The sequence below is a fragment of the Engystomops pustulosus genome, chromosome 10 (genome assembly GCF_040894005.1).
Source record: "Engystomops pustulosus chromosome 10, aEngPut4.maternal, whole genome shotgun sequence".
In the NCBI taxonomy this organism is placed as follows: Eukaryota; Metazoa; Chordata; class Amphibia; order Anura; family Leptodactylidae; genus Engystomops; species Engystomops pustulosus.
The window spans coordinates 36,813,981-36,834,558 of NC_092420.1; the positions used below are offsets into that span (position 1 = coordinate 36,813,981).

The window sequence follows — 20,578 nt, forward strand, 5'->3', positions numbered from 1 at the left end:
CTGTTCCAGCTCAGAGAGTGTAACCTACATGTATCATTGGTAGGTGTTGGTTAGCTCAGTGGCCGGGAGGCAGGTACATCTATAATGTGAGGAGATGTTCCCGTTGCCCCGTACTCTAGTATGGATACGTTGAGGCAGCTTAGGGGGTAATTCTCTGCACGTAACAAGTCCTAGTGTGCTACATAGACTAGTGTCCTAGCTTCTCATCTCTCCACCTCTACGCGTTTCGCCCCTGATAGTGGGGCTCGTCAGGAGACACCTAGAGGATGAGGTAAATAGAATGAAGATTTGTATCCTCAATTCATTCAGGACATACAAAAAAAAAGGAAAAGGAACGCTGGTGTCCTGATGGTGGGCGCCAGCGTATGATAGTAGTAGCCGCCGGCGCGGCAGCTGGAATATAAATCCAGAAAGCTCCGCCTTGTGGGCCGGGCGCGTCGCGTCATTGGAGAAAAATCCAGTCCCGTCCAATAGAGCCCATGGGTGGTGCTTGTGACGTCTTAGACCCACCCACTACTACATGATTGGTTGGCACAAACCGGTAGGTGGTGGCTAACTAGCCAAACCACGCCCCTCCGATTCGTGACGCTGTAAGACCGCCGCTGCGAAAATGATAGGGCGCCACGGCAGTGGGCGGTGGCAATAACAAACCGCCAAGAGCACCAGCGTCTAGTAAGGGATGATCCCTTCATTATTAGGGGCGTGCCTGGATGGCATTACTCCGGTAAGTGTCATGTCTCTGGATCGCGACTAGAGGAATAGCAGGGTAAAATTCATGATATAAGGGGAGAACGATGCAGCCCTATATACCAGTATGTACATATCCAGAAGGTTAGATCTGATCGTCATATCGATGCATCAGATCGTCATATCAATGCATCAGACCGTCATACCGATGCATCCGTGCAGTTGGATGTGTCTACAAGTCAAATGTATTAAATAAATAAAGAGCAGTAGTCAAAAGTGCCATAGCACACATCATGGGATATAAAAAAGCCCTTTTTGTGCTGTCCTCAAGAGATCACAGTAGAGGGGACTAGTTTAGATGAATGGTGCGAAAGAAATGTTGTCATTTAGACCCTCCGGTTTCACACACTTCATGCGGAAGATCCATTGGGCTTCTTTCCTTAGGATGTTATTATTCCAGTCCCCTCTTTTGGGAGACGGTCGAATTTTCTCAATGCCCTGAAATTTCAGGGCATCCAGGTTGCCGCCATGGTATTTGTGGATGTGGTTGGCCAGGGGTCTGTCCTCTTCTCTTCTGATGTTACCTATGTGGTCCATGATCCTAACCCTGAATTCTTTGATGGTCTTCCCCACATAGTTCAGAGGACATGGACACGTGGCCACGTAAACAACCCCCATGGTACGGCAGTTGATGAATTCACGGTTCTGGTAGGAAACCCCCGTAGTTACACTGCAGAAGGATTTACTTTGGTTAATATGTTTGCATGCCCTGCAGTCTCCACATTTATAGGTCCCCTTGATCCTATTTTTGTGGAGCCAGGTATTATCTGATGCGATCGGTGCCAGATGGCTATGAACTAGCCGGTCGCCCAGATTCTTACCCCTTCTCTAGGTAATTGCCGGATGGATATCTATCCTGTTTTTTAGATCTTTATCATGACAGAGGATCCCCCAGAATTTCTTAAGTACATTTTTCCTTTTTTTTTGTATGTCCTGAATGAATTGAGGATATAAATCTTCATTCTATTTACCTCATCCTCTAGGTGTCTCCTGACGAGCCCCACTATCAGGGGCGAAACGCGTAGAGGTGGAGAGATGAGAAGCTAGGACACTAGTCTATGTAGCACACTAGGACTTGTTACGTGCAGGGAATTACCCCCTAAGCTGCCTCAACGTATCCATACTAGAGTACGGGGCAACGGGAACATCTCCTCACATTATAGATGTACCTGCCTCCCGGCCACTGAGCTAACCAACACCTACCAATGATACATGTAGGTTACACTCTCTGAGCTGGAACAGTCCGTTTTTATCCATCATCTGCGACAGTGTGTCACGTCTTCATCAATTCTGTACACACGGTTGCACACATTGGAGAGTCTTATTTTAATAAATATCTATTAAAAGTTACATTTTATACGATACCTGTGATTCCCTCTCTTATATTTGTATCTTTGGGTGACATCAAACCCAGCTCCTCAGTGATTCAAAAGGTTTTGTTAGTATTAAAAGATGTAAATGTTGTAATTTTGAACATATGTTTACAGATGTTGCAGCGATTGCCGCCACAACAATAACTGCCTTTATATGCATGGGGTGCGGGCATCCTGTGAAACAAAATAATTTGGTGACAATAAATTAACAAGGGTATTAGCCTTGGTGGGAACAAAAGTGATGCCGTCCAATAATATATCTTTAAATGTGTCATCATACTGTAAAATGGGAGTGTATCTTTTTATGGTAGAAAAATTGGCTCATACTGATATTTGTACTTTGTGCTGAAATGTGGTCTTGTGTTGTATACATTAGGAGTACATGGCTTGTCTTGTAAAAATGTGAACAGGGTTGGTAATCGGTTATCCTATGTGCCCAGGAACAAAGAACTTTTCCATATCCCCTTTCATTCAGGCGGATTTGAAGATCAACACATGTTTTGTCAGAATTCTGTTGTGTCGAGGAAGCTCTTCTTGCTAGGATAAACTCTCCTATGGGTAGGTTCCTAATAGTGTGCTTTGGATGGTTACTATCAGCTGTCAACAGTGTATTCCCACCTGTAGGTTTGTGATAAAGACCGGTAACTACTTTGTGAGTATATGGATCACCTGATAATCTGATATCTAAAAAAGCAATAGTATGTTCCTGAAAACCAAAAGTAAATTTCAAATTAAAGTCATTCTGGTTGATGTAGGAGATAAAAATCGACGACTGTCCCACAGTGCCAGACCACACCATGAGCCAGTCGTTGATATACCTCCCATACCATTGTATCTGTGACAAAAAAAAGGATTGGATTCATGATATAGGACCCGCTCTTCCCACATGGCACCATACAATTTTGCCAATGAGGGAGAGAAGCGGGCCACCATAGGGCACCCCACCTGTTAGGGCACCCCACCCCACAGGTGGTATGCCACGGCCCTGCACGCCAGCCCATGAGGTATAGAGGTATACAGGGCCGTGACATCACACGAGAGCCATGCACAGTCAGAGGACCAAACAAATTTGTCCATGGCTGCAAGAACCGATTTGCTGTCCTGAATATATGCTGGAATATAGAATGATAATAATGAAGAACTAAGTCTCTCAAATAAGGAATTATTCCCAGAAACAATAGGACGATAGCTAAAAGGGAAAGACCCCTTATGCGTTTTGGGCAAAGCGTAAAAGTGTGGACACATTGGATTCATCAAAGACTTGTAGATGTAATCATTCCTTCAGTAAATTCTTCATAGTATTGGTGATGGTAGAAGTGGGATCTGTAGTAAGTTTTCAATAGGTAATACCGTCGTTTAGCATTTGTAAGACTGAAGTCCGGTATAATTCTTTGTCAAGAATAACAATGGAACCTCCCTTGTCCGAGGGACATATGATGGTACAGGGATTATCTTGAATTTCTTTAATAGCCTGTTCTTCGCCGCCGGTGAGATTCCTGTTCATTGAACTTCCGATAGTTGTACGTAACAATGTGAGATCCCTTTCCACCACCTCCTGAAAGAGATCCATTGCAGAGACTCTGGAGTTAATGGGGTAAAACCACAGATTACTCAGTTTTATTATGGAAGAAGTATTTGTTACGCTTGAATGAAAATGTTTCTTCACTGTTAACGCCTGAATAAATTTGTTAACATCACAAATAGTTGCAAATAAGTCCATGTTCCTGTTGGGGCATAACTAAGACCCTTAGATAAAAGTGACAATTGATTATGAGAGAAAACACAGACTGATAAATGAATCACACTGTAACTGTTTGTCACTTTTTCTTGTTCTTGCCCTTGTTGGCTTGGCGTGTTATGTATTGATTTAATTCTTTGGAAGTTTCTCCCTGCTCTCCTCGATTTTTTGAGGTGGCATGCAGAGAAGGAGGTGCATCGTTTTTTGTCTGACTATCCTCTAAATGGGTAGATCTATCCGAATCAGAGTGTTCAGCAAAATAGTCAGACTCATTTTCAGATGAAGAAAAAGAAACTTTGCTCAAAGAGCGTTTTTTGTTACTGCGCTTTCTTAAAATAGAGCGAGGTGCTCACTGTTCTTTAACATAGACTCTATATTTCAAGTAATCCACATTGTCACGATTGAACTTGGATTTTTTCACCTCCATTATTTGTCTTTCTTGAATGTCCAGACGTTTGTTTGTTGTAAAAACACTTCAAACGATTCAGGAGTGATTTGCTGTTGCAATTGGATAGTTAAAGTGTCAATATTGGTTTGTATGATTTGAATGTTTTTACGTTGCTGCTCCACAATTAACGCAATTAGCTGAAAGGAACATTCTGACAGTATTTGGTTCCAACGGAGGGTGAAATCAGGATCATATGGTGTAGTAGGATATTTGCATATGCGCAGACCGTGAGGTTGTCACGTGACTGTGATTTAGAAACAACGTTGGGTTTCCCTAACAACGGACGGGGAACTCACACTTGGTGCTAAATATTAATTTTCATTGTATTGCTCAGAAGTTCATGTCACACAATGTAGATATTACTTATTGTCATGGGAAATCTGTTTTTCTTACTATGTATATCTATGTTACTATGGTTTGTTAGGATGGATGTGGCAAGGAGGGAATGTCCTTTCAGAACACCAGGTGTATTTAACCCCATAGCGCAATAAGACGTACCCTTACGTCTTACTGCGCATGGGGGAGTATGAAGAGGGCTCACAGGCTGAGCCCTCTTCATACTTACCGGGCATTTGCTTCATAATGAAGCAAACGCCCGTCGCTAACACCTGCGATCGGTGCTTGCACCGATCGCGGGTGTTAACCCTTTGATTGCCGCTGGCAAAGCTGCCGGCGGCATTAAAGAGCCGGCGGCGCGTGGGCGCCGCCATCTTGGCTCCGATCGTCACTCCCCGTGACGTCACCGGGGAGCGGCGATCCGTTGCCATGACAGCCTGGGATCACACAAAGATCCCAGGCTGTCATGATCGAGGCTATCTATTATAATGTGCGATCTGCACATTATAATAGATGGTATGCAAAATCCCCATATACTGCCATACTGTAGTATGGCAGTATATGGTAGGATCAATCAGACAACCTAGGGTTAAAGTACCCTAGGGAGTCTGTACAATAGTAAAAAAAATAAATAAAAAAAAGTAAAAAAAAAAAAATTATATTAAAAAAACATAAAAATTCAAATCACCCCCCTTTCCCTAGAACTGATATAAATATAAATAAACAGTAAAAATCATAAACACAATAGGTATCGCCGTGTCCGAAAATGCCCGATCTATCAAAATATAATAACCGTTTTTCACTGCGTTAAACCCCGTAGCGGAAAATAGCGCCCGAAGTCGCAAATGGCATTTTTTTGCCATTTTGAAAAATAGAAAAAATTCTATAAAAAGTGATCAAAATGTCGAACAGTCCTAAAAATAGAAGCATTGAAAACGTCATCAGAAGTCGCAAAAAATGACACCACCCACAGCTCCATACACCAAAGTATGAAAAAGTTATTAGCGCAAGAACACGGCAAAATGAAGAATTTTTTTTCTGTACAGGAGGTTTTAATTTTTGTAAATGTATGAAAACATTATAAAACCTATACAAATTTGGTATCCCCGTGATCGTATTGACCCAATGAATGAAATAGACATGTCATTTGGGGTGCACAGGAAAGCTGTAAAAACCAAGCCCACAAGAAATGGCGCAAATGTGTTTTTTCATCATTTTCACTGCATTTAGAATTTTTTTCCTGCTTCCCAGTACACTGCATGGAATATTTAATACCATCACTACGAAGTGCAATTTGTTACGCAGAAAATAAGCCATCACACAGTTCTGTACATGGAAAAATAAAAAAGTTATAGATTTTTGAAGGTGGGGAGTGAAAAATAAAAATGCAAAAACGAAAAAGGGCCTGGTCCTTAAGGGGTTAATACCGGAAGCCTTCCACATCCCCCAGTCATGAGTAAGAGCACGCAACAGTGCTAGAAACATGTTGACTTTTTACATGTTCACCTGTATTGTGCCTGTGGACGCCATGGATTGAACAATAAAGGAGGTTTTATTTTGTCAAAGAGCTGGATCCATGAATTTTTGTTTGGAGTTGTTCTCCAGCACCATGCTTAAGGACAATATTGTGGATCTAGATGAGCTGGAGTACTTCTTTCTTATTCATTAATTTTTTGGCTAACCGACTCCACAGCCTTGATTGTAGTAGCACCTCCAGACTCCTTCAATTTCCAATCCAATGCAGAAGCAAAAGCTTCCATTTTCATATCTGTTCACTGCAGATAATGTTCACTGTTCACTGGGATAATTGGGTGAACTAAGACTAAGCTGGTGGATTTGGTAGAGGTACACATGGAGTAGTTGCTAGAGCATAGGCATTTGTGGTCACAATAGAACACACAGGTTGCCAAAAGGAGTGGCTGACGCATGGTGCTTTCACAAGTCTTCCTTTCATGCTAAATGCTGCTGGGACTCAACTACACAATGTGCCCTGTACAGTTACATAGGTTTATAGTATCATAGTATATAAGGCTGGAAAAAGACGCAAGTCTATCGAGTCCAACCTTTAAGAATTAAATAAATGTTTTATCCCCATAACCCGTGATATTTTTGCTCTCCAGAAAGGCATCCAGGCCTCTCTTGAACATGTACATAGAGTCCGCCATAACAACCTCCTGTGGCAGAGAGTTCCATAGTCTCACTGCTCTTACAGTAAAGAACCTTTGTCTATTTTGATGGTAAAATCGCCTCTCCTCTAGGCGCAGAGAATGTCCTGGTCACAGGCCTAGGTATAAAATGATCTTTGGAGAGATCCTTGTACTGTCCATTCAGGTATTTGTACATTTGTAATCTGTCATTGTATTCTAATCCCCCCCATTCCCCTAATAATCTTGGTTGCTCTCCTCTGCACCCGTTCAAGCTCTACTATATCCTTTTTATATACTGGTGCCCAAAACTGTACACAATATTCCATGTGTGGTCTGACCAGGGATTTGTATAAGGGCAAAACTATGTCTTTATCATGAGAATCTATTCCTCTCTTGATACATCCCATAATTTTATTTGCTTTAGCAGCAGCCTCCTGGCTCTAGTCACTAAAATTTAGTTTACTATCTACCAATACCCCCCAATTCCTTTTCAGCTCCAGTTTTACCAAGTAATTGACTGTTTGGAACATAATTATACTTTTTGTTTCCATGGCCCAAGTGCATAACTTTACATTTATCTACATTAAACCTCATCAACCATTTCTCTGCCCACTCCTCAAGCTTCCACAAATCCCTCTGTAATGCTAATCTATCGGCCTCATTACTTTACACAGCTTAGTATCATCTGCATATATTGAAACTTGACTTGTGTAAACCCACTTCAAGGTCATTAATAAAAATATTAAAAAGAAGTGGCCCTAATACTGACCCCTGTGCCACTCTACTGGTAACCTCAACCCAATCTTAGAATTTGCCATTAAGGACAATCCTCTGTTTTCTATCACTAAGCCAATTACTTACCCAAATACACAGATTTTCCCCCTAATCCCAGCAGTCTCATTTTATATACCAAGTCCAGATATACAACATCCACAGCGTCCCCCAGGTCCAGTATTGAACTTATCTCCTCGTAGAAACCAATCAGATTATTCCCGGATAGCATCTCTAACAAACCCCTCAAATATTTTCCCCACCACAGAAGTTAGACTCACAGGTCTGTAGTTTCCAGTAACACTTTTTGATCCTTTTTTGTATATTGGTACCACATTTGCTATGCGCCAGTCCTGTGGAACATAACCAGTCCTCAGTGAATCTTCAAATATTAAAAATAACGGTCTGTCTATCACGGTACATAGTTCATGCAGAACCCGGGGGTGTATGCCATCTGGCCCAGTGATTTATCTATCTTAGTGGTTGCGAGGCGGCGCCGTACCGCTTCGTGGGTTAAACTGTTGACATTCCAAAGAGAATTTACATTATTCCTCATTTTGTCTTCCACCAGGGGATTTTCCTGGGTAAAGACAGTTGAGAAGGCGACATTCAGTAGATTGGCCCTTTCCTCATCTCCTTCCACCATGACCCCCATATTTACTTGAATAAGTAACTCAAGGTTATGGCATCTTTAACAAATTAAGACATAATTCTTTATTATGCAAAAATAATTTTGTTGCTTACATTTATAGAAAAAGGTCTAAATCCATATTTGTAAATAAAATTAATGTAATATAGTAAACATCTCAAAAGTCTATATGAAAATCTAAAAGATGAAAGTCCTCTTCCAATGGCATGCTATTTTCATCAAGCATAAACTGGCTTTTTATGGTGAAGATAAATGATTCTTCAGTTTCTGCTAACAGGCAGTAACATAGATCTGCCACAATTGTACCATAAGTCACGTCAGGACAGCTAGGAAAAACGTGGTTTAATAGTTTAGGAGAAATATTCAAAAACATCTTCTCAAGAATATCAGGTGGCACTTGAATAGATACAAAACATCCTTCGCTCATAATAGTCATTTGTGCTGACCTATAGAAAATACATATCTGGTTGAAGGGTAGGCAGACATAACACTGTTCATACACATCATTGTCATCAATATTAAGTTCTCTTTTGCATTTTTCACAGCCTGTGTATTTAATATAAGGCAGATACTCCAAAATATCAGAAATTGAGGTTTCACTGCTCATTAATATTTTTGGCTTGCCTGGAATCTTAAATTCTAACTGCAATATACTACCTTTAACCTGTATTTCCCCTGAACATCGATCTTGCACCATGCTTAAAAGGCTCATCTGCTTTTCTGATGTTTTGTTGTACTGCTTCCAAAAATCTATAGCCCTTTGGTCATCATGAAACAAACATTCACAGGATGACCATGGAGTAGTGTGTAATTCAAGTTCCCCTGAAATAATGTTCTTCTTACAGAATAAGTACTTAAAAACCCAGATATGATCTCTTTTAAGGTGGATCTGATCACACCACGACACACATGTTCCCCACAGAACTAATGTACTTGTTTGTCCACAGATCTGTTCAACAGTCAGAATGATTTTATTTTGCTGTGTTCCTTTAAAATGGTAAGTGGCTTCCTTAAGAATGGATATGTGAATCACCTTCAACATTGAATGCAGCAATAATTCTGGTTGAAGATAAGCGAGGCTTACATACTGTATATGCTCTAGCATCTGGGTTTGTCGTGGGGAAAGTTCTCTTAAATAAATATGCTTTTTGTGAATGTAATTTAATAACTCTTTTACAGCAGAATTTTCTACAGTATTGGAATTTTCTATTGAGCAGAGAACAGAACAGCTTCCAAGATTTACTAGTTTACTCCTGAAGCTTGACTGAAGAAATATGTCCCCCCTCCATCTATCTTCACAAATGGACAAATTTGTTAGCACAATTATTTCACCAGGAAGTAGACCTAAACTCCAAAACGCTGCAGTTCTCCACATCAACACTTCACGTTTAACCTCTGATTGGTCTATAACAACAATTTTTGCTAATGGAAAGGTGGAACCAACGTTTGGGCCACTTTTGACCTTGATTTCTTTTACATGACAGGGCTGTAACACAACTACCATAACATTGTACTCCTTCTTCATGTCTGAGCAATGCTTCAGAAGAGTTAAGGACTTTGAAGGAGTTTGTTGCCAAAGTTTATTAGATTTTTTTGTAGCACTTGCTGGTGACGTGGATTGCTTCGATTTTTTAGATTGCTGGTTATGGTTAGAGGATGGGGATGATTCGGAAAAAGAATTCTTCCTTTTGATGTTTGAGCTCCCAAAATTATCCTCAAAATGTCTTAGTTCTGCAGCAGATTCACTTTCTATATGTTCATTTTTCTGGGATTCTAATGTCTTTTTGTCAAACACTTCATCTGGTGTGTCTGTGAAAAGATCTGAAGAGGAAGTAAAAGCATCTTGAGATGCAGAACATGTGGCGGTACAGTCCGATGCCATATCTTTCAGTACAGATTCTGATGGTCCAGGTGTGCATCGATTGGTGACTTTAGTTCCGTTGTTCCCAGGACTTTGTACAACCAGCTGACTAGATGCCAGAATTGTAAGAAACTCCGTTTCAGCAGATATTGAACTGCTGGTATCACTTCTGATGACATCAAGAGCAGTGCATTCATTGCAGTCATCACTCTGCACACCGTATGTTATATGGCAGAGTTCAGTGCTAGAAGCCAAATCTGAAATGACCTCCCTCATATCAGTGGCCATTTTCTGCCCTAAATCAGTTTCCTGGTTACAAGTTCTGGCAAAAGTTTCATGAGCTTCACCCTGACGATCAAATGCCGGTTCTGTAAACTTTTCAGTTGATTTTTGGTGGTTTCTATCACTGTCCCTACATGCATCCAATCCATTAGGAGCATAAGGGATGTCTCTCCACACAGCTGTGCCGCCTCCTGAAGCCGATCTGTCCTTAGCGGATTGAAAAGACGGCGCAATCACGGGAGCTCCGACAAAAACGTGGATTACACCGTTATGACACATCTTTACAGCTGCTCACAGCATATGGACGCGCGCATTAACACTTCCGCGTCCCAAGCCTCGTTACAGAGCCAAAGCCGGAAGTAATAAAGCGTACAGGAAGTGGCTTGTTAGGACACATTTAGCCGGTGGTATAGGTGCCCCTAACGTCCTATCGCCTGGCTTAGCACTGGAGGTCGTCTTGTTATAACGCTCCCCAAACGTGTTACACAACCGTCATAACGTAATGGTGAACTGCAGGTTCCGTTATGCGTCAGGAGCGTGCTCAGCGCATGCGCGGATGTTAGGTGACTGTTACTAGGGCAACAGAGTCGTTTTTGATGTGAGCAGATCCTCAGCGCTGCCGGTTACTGCTTCCCTATCGGCTCCTGCTCTAGAAGCTCTGAAAATGGTGAGGAGTAGAGATGATGGATGTATAGTCAGTGCTTGTCCATAATATGGGTGTAACATGGCGGCATCTAACATGTTACCAGTTCTCTAATGGTGGGGATTGGCTGCTGCTAAGTCTTCAGCTACACTGGATATGGGGCTCAGAATATGGGGGGGGGGGGAGCCATAAATGTGGAGCAATTCTGTCCACCAGTCAGTCCCTTTGAGTGTGCATGCTCAGCCACTCATCCTCCCCTCATTCATTGATCAGGTGAATGCTGGGGTCCATAGTAATCGCCTATTCTGTACATGGAGCTTATCATCTATTGTACCAAATAAAATAACTTTTTGTTTTCAGATGTTATCACGAGCCAAACCTGCTGTAGGCAGCGATGTACAGCAGACCAGCGATAAAAACAAAAAGAAGGGAAAGAAAGTTCCCAAACTGGATGAATTGCTGACCCAAAGAGACTTCACTGGAGCAATAACTCTACTGGAGGTAGGTTCTTACTCTTTATACATATTTAACTGTATTTAACATTTAAGAAGGGTGGACTTTTACTGCAGTGACTTTTAGGAGCTAGGTATGGAGGATTGAAGATTCAGTAAGCCCTCTATCTCTTCTATCTAATGCCTGTGACTTTTCTAGGTAAACAATACCAAAAGATGCCACTAGCAGAATTGCCCTTGTCAGCATTCAGCCACTTTTAGTATTTATTAGTACAGCAATCTGCTCAGATTACTATTTTTTACCTGTACTCATTCACTTCCAAACCATTTTAAAGGGATGCTGTCACCAGTAAAAACCTAAACTATCAACACCCTCCGGTAAAGTATGAAATATTCTTCCTAGCATTCTCACCTTTATGTTAAGTTTCGCCAGTTTACAAAAAAAAATCCCAGCCAAAGTCCTATGCAAATGAGCTGAAAAGAGTCAACTTTTGCCTGAGATTGATTAGATCTTTTCCTCTGTGTGATATAGAATAGGAGATACAGGCCATTAACACCTTAGGGTGATGCCACACATGACGTTTTTAACCCATTTTTAAGCAGTCCGTTTAAAAAAGTTTTTGAAAAATGCATGCGTTTTTTGAAAATGCATCCATTTTTGACAGGTTTTGCCAATTATCTGGTCAAAAACGCATGCGTTTTTCACAAATGGATTTGTTTATTAACGCATGCTTTTTTGGACGGACTGCTTAAAAACAGACCCAAAACGGGTTCAAAACGCCATGTGTGGCATCATCCTTACCGCTCCATGACCAATATATCAGTCATGGAGCCATTAAGGATGGCATGAGGTTTGCTGCATATTGCAGCAAACGCCCGTCGCTAACACCTGAGGTTGGTGAAGTTGTCTGCTTTCTGCATTTTCGTTACATTGAGCCAATGGCCTGTCCCAAAATGCCCCGATCTAGCAAAACAAAAAAACGGTTATTGCCGACGGTGAACCCCATAACGGAAAATACCACCGAAATGTCTGAAACACTACTTTTACGCCTTTTTACATAACATCCAAAATGTAATAAAATGTGATCAAAAGGTCACATTGTCCTGTAAATTGTAGCATTGAAAACATCAGCTCATATTGCAAAAAATTACACATCACACAGCTCCGTACACTGAAGCAAGAAAAAGTTATTAGCATCAGAAGATGGCGAAGATCCGTTTTTTTTCGTACATTTTTGTTTAATTTTTGAAAATGTATTAAAACACAATAAAACCTGTATAAATTTGGTACATTTTGCAAAACCAAAGAATAAAGCAGAGGTGTTTTTTGGAGCGCACAGGTAAAGTCGTAAAAACTGAGTCTGGAAGAAAGTGACGCAAATGCGTTTTTTTGCCAATTTTACCACATTTCATATTTTTTCCAGCTTCCCATTACACCACATGGAATATCAAATATCACAGAGAAGTAAAATTTGTTACACAGAAAATAAGCCCTCACACAGCTCTGTACACGGAAAAATGTTCATCTGCAGCTAGAAAGTAGGAATCCTCTAACAAGGAATGCTAGAAGGATATTACATACCCTATCTGATGTCAGACCAGCAGCACACAACTGTTGTGTATTACAGCAGCGCTGAACTGTAGTCATGAAGGAACTCGTTATTGTTGGCCACTATAATAATTTTAGATCTGGTGTGTGTCTGTACAGTATAATCCCATTGTTGTATTTTTGCAATTTTTTTTTTTTTTCTTTTCCATAATCTAATCATAAAGGTGTTTTTACGTAATCTTTGCAAATGTTACTAGGGAAACAAATTTACCATTGTATGTGGGGTGTAACGCCGCATACTGATGGATTTATGTTTGCGATTGTTTAAAAATCTGCGCAAAAATAGTAATGCAAGACACTGGGTTCTGGTTACCGAATGCATATGTTTCTATAGAAACGCATAAGCATACGTTTCAGACCACACCCTACGGTTTTCCCAGGAGGAAAGAGAGCCTCCTCTTGTTCGCCTTCTGACTTTTTAAATCCTTAAGGAAGCAGCCATTTTTTAGCTTGAGGCTCAGCCCCATTTTTTTGGATTCTGACTTGCCTCGCTTTATATGGTTTTGAACACTTTTACTTATCAAAGTGATTCTAAGATTGTTTTTTCCTCACATGTTGTACTTCATTTTAGTGGTAAGTTTTGCGTTTATTTACAAATAAAAGAAAAAGAAATGATTTACTTTTATTCTACGGGTTGTTACAGATGCGTTGATATATATGTGGGGTTCGTGTTATGATTTAGACTTTTTTGAGCGTTATGTTATATGTTATGGGGCTTATGGGCATTTTTACTGATTTATTACTTTAATTTTTATTGAATAACATATTTTTTTTTACTGTTTCCACCATGGGACATGAACAAGCAATCATCTGATTGCTTGTTCATGACCCCCCAAAGGAAAGTTAAATGCCACGGTCGCACTGACCATGGCATTTAACGGGTTAAACACCTGCGATTGGAGCCGCGGTTGTTACACTCTGGTGTCGGTTATTAGTTACAGCCGTCACCCCGTGTATCCCGATGTTGCAGCAGAAAAAAACCCTTTGATGTGCTAAAAAAACAATATCATGGACCATATTTATTATATTACACGTACTTGGAATCTCTGCAGAATATGTTTGTACTACATTAGTAAAGATTCTTATTACATCATTGGTTACTTTGTGATACAATACTGATACTTTTCTTAAAACAACTATTTGGGCTTTTCTTTATAGTTTAAACGTCAGGTTGGAGAGAGTGAAGATGACACAGATTTATGGATTGGTTACTGTTCGTTTCACCTGGGTGACTACAAAAAATCTCTTGAGGTACTGTATGTCCGCATCACAGAAATTGATTGAACCTACTGTTGAAAATGATTATAGTTATGTATTATCAGACTATTCTTATCTCAAATAAATGTAGCTGTACAACCATTTTGAGCAATATATTCTGATAAATCAGGATATAGTTACTGGGTGACACCGACCCATCAGCTTTGTTGTATTACTGGCACTGTAGCTCATTGATGTGAGCCACGATGCCAGTAATATGGCATGCGATGGCAGCAGACACTGATAAGTGAACTGAATTTTTTTTTTCTCCTTTCACCCTGAGGAAGAATTAATAAAAATTTAAAAACTTGATCAATAAGTTTATATATAAACCCAAATGGCAGCATTGAAAAATACCACTTGTCCAACAACATATAGGAAAGGTGGTATCATTATTTTAAAAGAGGCTGTACAGGACATAGTCAAATCAAGAAATAAGTTATGATAAAAATAAAGACCACTCATACTCACATGAATGCTGCAGTCAAGAACAACTACTGACAGGTTCCCATAGAGCCTGACACCCTTATTTTAGCAAAAAATTGTTTCCCTCAGATCCCCATATAATCAACTTCATAATTTTGCCTGGTATTTGGGGATATTAAGAGCGAGTCAGGATTAATCCAGCAGATCCTCCTAAAGACTCCTCAGCATTCAGCAATAATGTATTGTGACCACGGTGACATCATCTAAAGTCCTTTAGCCTTCTAACATTAGCAAACTGTACCAAATGCATATATCTGATCACATGAAATCACAGCACCTGCAAGGAGGCATGTAGAGGGGCAAAAGTCCATGCAGGCATGCTGTGATTTCATGTGATCAGATATATGCATGGGGTACAGTTTGTTAATATTAAGGTTATGCCACCCTACCATTAAAACGCATTCTTTAAAACGGACCAAAAATGGCCTAAGATGATATCACACTGGTCACATGACATTATTACTGAATGTTGAGATGGCATTTGGAGGGGCTACCAGGCAAAATTATAAAGTTGATTATGTGGGGACCTGAGGCAAACAAATTTTAACTTATAGAAGGGTGTCAGTTAGTTAATATGGCACTATGGGAACCTGTCACTAGCTGTATTTGTGAAAAATTTGGCCACAGGTTTTCTTAAACACACTTTAATACAATGGTTGTATCTTTTGACTTGGCCCATTTCATCTTACTGTATGGAGAAAAATATCTACATGGTGATGTTTTGCTGTTTATTAGGTGTTCAAGCATGCAAGTCAACAGGAAGGATGTAATCCTGATGTTTGGGTGAACTTGGCTTGTACGTACTTTTTTTTGGGAATGTATAAAGAAGCAGAAGAGGCCGCCAACAAAGGCAAGTGATTCCACACATAAATATTGCTAATAGATTATTATTAATATTATATATTAATTTAAATACCAGAATTTATAATTTGATACTAATACTGTCATTAATGCCAAAACTATATATACTCTGCCACAAGTTTTAAGAAGCTTTAGTTTTTATTGTAGGTAAAAAAAAAAAAAAGCAATTGCACCATTTTTATTTACACAATTTTTCTGTCAATAAGGGTTGCTAGAGTTAGACTAGACATTATTAGGCAAACAGCAGCGTGAGGGGAGTAAATCTACAGGCTACAAGCAGATAAGGTCTTTATCCTGGGGAGAGGGGCACTGCAAAGCTGACTGTGTATGTCAAGGCTGAGATAGCAGGGCTGAGAATGTAATTATGTATTATATCCATCTCGTAGTTCTCATCATCTCTCTTTTATGATGTACAATGTTTAGAAACTAAATAAAAGTGTAGATAAACCTTGATAATCTAAGCACATTATCAGCACACATCATCTGACAGCACAAGAGGGATCATGAATTGTCTGCTTAGAGAATCTCCGCCCACACTCTGGAATTTTAATGAGCAGCCTAGGGAGTGATAGGAGCTAAAACAGCAATAAAACTGAGAAAAATTGCTTTATTGTGTAAACATCACTAGGGGATTGTAATTTTCTTTCATGGGCAAACCCCTTTAATAAATGGGCACAGACAGTTTTTAGTTCAAGTTACCACAAAATTATGTTGTAAAACAGATTGATAAATCTGTCCCATTGTATTTACTTTGTGTAGAGGTTGTCTTGGCTACTAAACTATTACATCTTTATTACATTCCATATTATATGATTTTACTTTTTATATACTTTATATAAAATTAAAAATTATGGTGACTGATCATCAAAGGTGGATAGAGAGAGTTCACAGGGCAGGTGTCTTCCGTATTTTAGCAAATGCTTGCCACTAACTGTGATTGATGCCAAACCTAGACACAAGCACCTATACAGTGCCAGCGTATGGACGTGACATGGATGCTGGTCAGTTGCCTTGACAGCTAGGAGTCTGTAGACTTCTATTAGTTTACATGAGGCAGACTGTAATAGAGAGGCAGGAAATTCACAACAATATATTTACAAGCACCTTAGAATGTTTTGTCAGGTTTTTGCATTCCTGTTTTTTCACTCCCCTCTTTCCACAGGCCATATCTTTTTGATTTTTCCATTTACAAGGACATATTAGGCCTTGTTTTATCTCTGGGACAAATTTTTCTTTATAGTGGCACCATTTAATATTCTTTGACATGTACTGGAAAGCAGAGGGAAAAATCCAAATATGGTGGAATTAGTAAAAAAAATACTCATGGGCTTTGTTTTGACTGTGTGGTTTCTGGCTTCCAAGGTACTTGAACCCATTGGAGATCTGATCACTTATACAATATACTGCAATACTACTGTATTGCTGCTTGTCTGTTACTGCCTCCAGCAGACTGTAGCTGTGAATGCCAAATGACAGCTGGGGCCTCCAGCTGTCATAATAATAATAATTCCTTTATTTATATAGCGCACCGATTATGCAGCGCTGCACAGAGCTTGCCAAATTGGTCCCTGTCCAAAATGGGGATCACAATCTAATCAACCTACCAGTATGTTTTTGAGTGTGGGAGGAAACCCACGCAAACACGGAGAGAACATACAAACTCTTTGCGGAGGTTGACCCTGGGACTTGAACCCAGGTAGGTTCCCAGTGCTACAAGGCTGTAAATGCTGACCACTAAGCCACCATGCTGCCATGGCAACTGATTGGCGCATAGAATGCATATATAAACAAATAAATCGTATCATAAATTTGTATCTATGTTATAAGCTTTAACAGGAAAAAAAGTCCCAATTGGCAAAAAAGTGACAGAAAAATAAAAAAGATGTGGCTCGTGCAAGGAGGGGAGTAAAAAAAACTAGTACGGTATTTAAAAAAAAGTGTAATGTGTGGACGCATATAGATATATCTTAATAAATCCATTTTTGTGTACCATACCATGATGTGCACCATTTCTATGTGCCGTAATGCTGTAACGGAAAAAAAGGCCAAAATGGCAAAAATATAGCTGTTTAAGCTTTTTTCTCTTACTGCAGAAAGATCAAAAAGATGTGGCTTGTGCAAGGACAGGAGGGAAACATTTATTGGATTTAAAAAGTATTTAAAAAGGATAATGTATTAGCACATAAAGATCTTATTAGATCAATTTCTATCTACCACTACATTAAAACTTGCTGTGTTCTCAATTATGTCTAAAAGGCCATTTTAAAGAAAGAGTTGGGGCTTTGGATGAGATGAGAAAATAAACCAGATATGGTGGAAATGGCAAAAAAAAAACTTGTGACATAGACTTCTGCCATTTTCTTATGGGGCTTAATCCTTTTATTGTTTGGGGCTACAACCATCAGAGAGATACCAAATTTATGTACCGTATATAGTTGAGTATAAGCATAATATTTGGGGAACATTGTTGGAGCTGAGTTGGGATGTCGGCTCACAGGAAAGCTGTTGAGTTTAGAGAAATACCAGTACAGGCGGTCCCCTACTCAAGAACACTCGACTTACATACGACCCCTAGTTACAAACGGACCTCTGGATATTGGTAATTTATTGTACTTTAGTCCTAGGCTACAATGATCAGCTGTAACAGTTATCAGACGTGTCTGTAATGAAGCTTTATTGTTAATCCTGATTCTTATGACAACCCAACATTTTTAAAATCCAATTGTCACAGAGACCAAAAAAGTTCGAGCTGGAGCTACAATGATAAAATATACAGTTCCGACTTACATACAAATTCAACTTAAGAACAAACCTACAGACCCTATCTTGTATGTAACCCGGGGACTGCCTGTACTGGTACTGGTTCTTAGCACCACTTTATAGAAAATGTATCTACAGAAATTGAATTTACAGTAAGAGTATAAGTATAGATACTGTAACAGTTGTTGCTTCATTTGTTCTATTTATGCAGTTTATTCTATTTATTTAAATTCATGTACATTTTCACATGCAATTCTTTTTCAGCTCCAAAAAGCCACCTTCAGAATCGCTTGCTTTTCCACTTGGCACATAAGGTATAAAATCTTATCTAATATTTGGTTTATAGTAGTTTTCTGTTATGTACAATTGTGACATTTTGGTGTACTGCGGATCTTCAGAAAAAAATTAAAGAGAAAGTTGAGCAACGTTTATAAATCATATATATGTTGATTTTTCGTTACACTTTTTTTTTTAACAATATACAATACATTTTAATGCTACCTTACCAAAAGCAAACCTGTCACCAGGAATGTAATTAACTGCTGACAGGCTCCAACTTTATGGTGATTAAAAAAATGCCTTTGTCAGCATTCCGAATAATTTCATTATTTTATACAGGTTTAATTTACATTACCTGGCTCCCTGCTAGCAACCTGCGGTGAGTACCAGGGAGGTTTCCACTGCAACCTGTGTACGTGTATCTCCTCATGCATTCTTCCTCTCTTCTCACCATCACCATCTCCTCTGCCTGCTTAGTGCACATGACAGCAAGTGTGGAGGGGTGAGGAACTGCATAAGTGTGGAGGAATGGAGACTGACACAGGCTGCAGCTGTCCCCTTCCCGGGGACTCTCCACGTGCTGCTGGAAGGGAGCCAGGAAATGTGAATTAAACTTGTATAAAGTACTGCAATAATTCAGGAGGCTAATAAAGGTATTTTTAAAATCGGCATAGCATAGGCTATTGGAACCTGTCACCAGCTAGAAATTACAGGTTTAAGGTTTGCTTAAAACATGCTTCTACCCTCATTTTACCATCTCACTTCTAGGATATCCGGGTTCATATATGTATGCATTGGAATTACAGCTGCATAAACATAAATATTGTTCTAAGTATTATACCATAAATACATGATAATGACACATCCATCCAAGCATGCTAAATAACTAACTTGGATGAATAACACTCACTATTACATTTTATAAAATACTTTATTCAGAAAAATGATAGGACCATACATAAGCTTTGATCCCCACTATTCTGTTAAATGGAATGTGTCAGCTAGAAAATTATTAGAAAGCCGTTAATAGTGTAATAATCACCTGCAATCATTTCTCAATGATGATTCTTCAGCTATTTTTAACATTTCCATCCTTGGTAGAGTCAATGTCATGTTCATCTTGTAACTTAACATATTGTTTCTTACAATAGTTTAACGATGAGAAGAGACTAATGGTCTTTCACCAGAACTTGCAGGATATCATTGAGGATCAGCTGAGTCTTGCATCCATACACTACATGAGATCTCATTATCAGGAAGCAATAGACATCTACAAGAGAATACTATTGGAAAACAGGTAACAGTAACATAAGTATATACCATACATGTATATCATTTTAGATGTATTTTTCGTATATAATGTGTTATTTGTATTGTATTTCTGGTTCTACAGACTACTCCAGTGCTGTAGAGTAAACCTGTGAAACAAGTTTAAAAGACATCTACTACCAGGGTGAAAAATTGTGAACCAAGCTCACTGACATATTGTTATTTGCCCCCTCTGTCAGGTTCTGCTTTGCTTTTCGCTTCTTAGGACATTGTTTTTACGTAAAAAAAGGTTTTACAAATTATGCAAATGATCCTGAGGGGCTCAGGGCTCCATAGATATCAAAGGAGCCTGTAGCACCTATTGCTCATTTGCATAATTTTGAATGTCAGAGGGGGCACACACCAGTGTATCAGTGTGCTTGGTTTACAGTCCTTCATCCTGGTGGTAGATGTCCTTTAAATGCAATTTCTTTGTAAGTCGTCTTACTGTTTTAATAATTAAGGACCGTAAATTAATCAAATGTAACATTTATCTATATAAATAATTTCTAAATTCCTATGAAAGTTAATATGCAAAAAGCTGTACCTTTATGATTTATACAATATTTAC

At 39.4% G+C, this 20,578-nt stretch overlaps 2 protein-coding genes across 2 annotated transcripts in view; one reads left to right on the forward strand and one right to left on the reverse strand.

The window, feature by feature from the left end:
* Nucleotides 1–8,301: 8,301 nt before the first annotated feature.
* SHLD2 (shieldin complex subunit 2) lies at nucleotides 8,302–10,818 on the reverse strand. Its single transcript, XM_072126627.1, has one exon. The coding sequence runs from the start codon at nucleotides 10,629–10,631 to the stop codon at nucleotides 8,367–8,369; it is 2,265 nt and encodes a 754-aa protein (XP_071982728.1). The 5' UTR covers nucleotides 10,632–10,818; the 3' UTR covers nucleotides 8,302–8,366.
* A 12-nt stretch (nucleotides 10,819–10,830) lies between these two features.
* The window catches only part of IFT56 (intraflagellar transport 56), a 37,856-nt gene continuing 28,108 nt past the window's right edge, over nucleotides 10,831–20,578 (forward strand). The window contains exons 1-6 of the mRNA XM_072126628.1: nucleotides 10,831–11,019; nucleotides 11,356–11,496; nucleotides 14,215–14,307; nucleotides 15,535–15,649; nucleotides 18,685–18,734; nucleotides 19,851–19,996. Of these exons, the coding sequence (XP_071982729.1) occupies nucleotides 11,017–11,019; nucleotides 11,356–11,496; nucleotides 14,215–14,307; nucleotides 15,535–15,649; nucleotides 18,685–18,734; nucleotides 19,851–19,996 (548 nt within the window). The 5' untranslated portion in view covers nucleotides 10,831–11,016. The remainder of the gene's footprint in view (nucleotides 11,020–11,355; nucleotides 11,497–14,214; nucleotides 14,308–15,534; nucleotides 15,650–18,684; nucleotides 18,735–19,850; nucleotides 19,997–20,578) is intronic.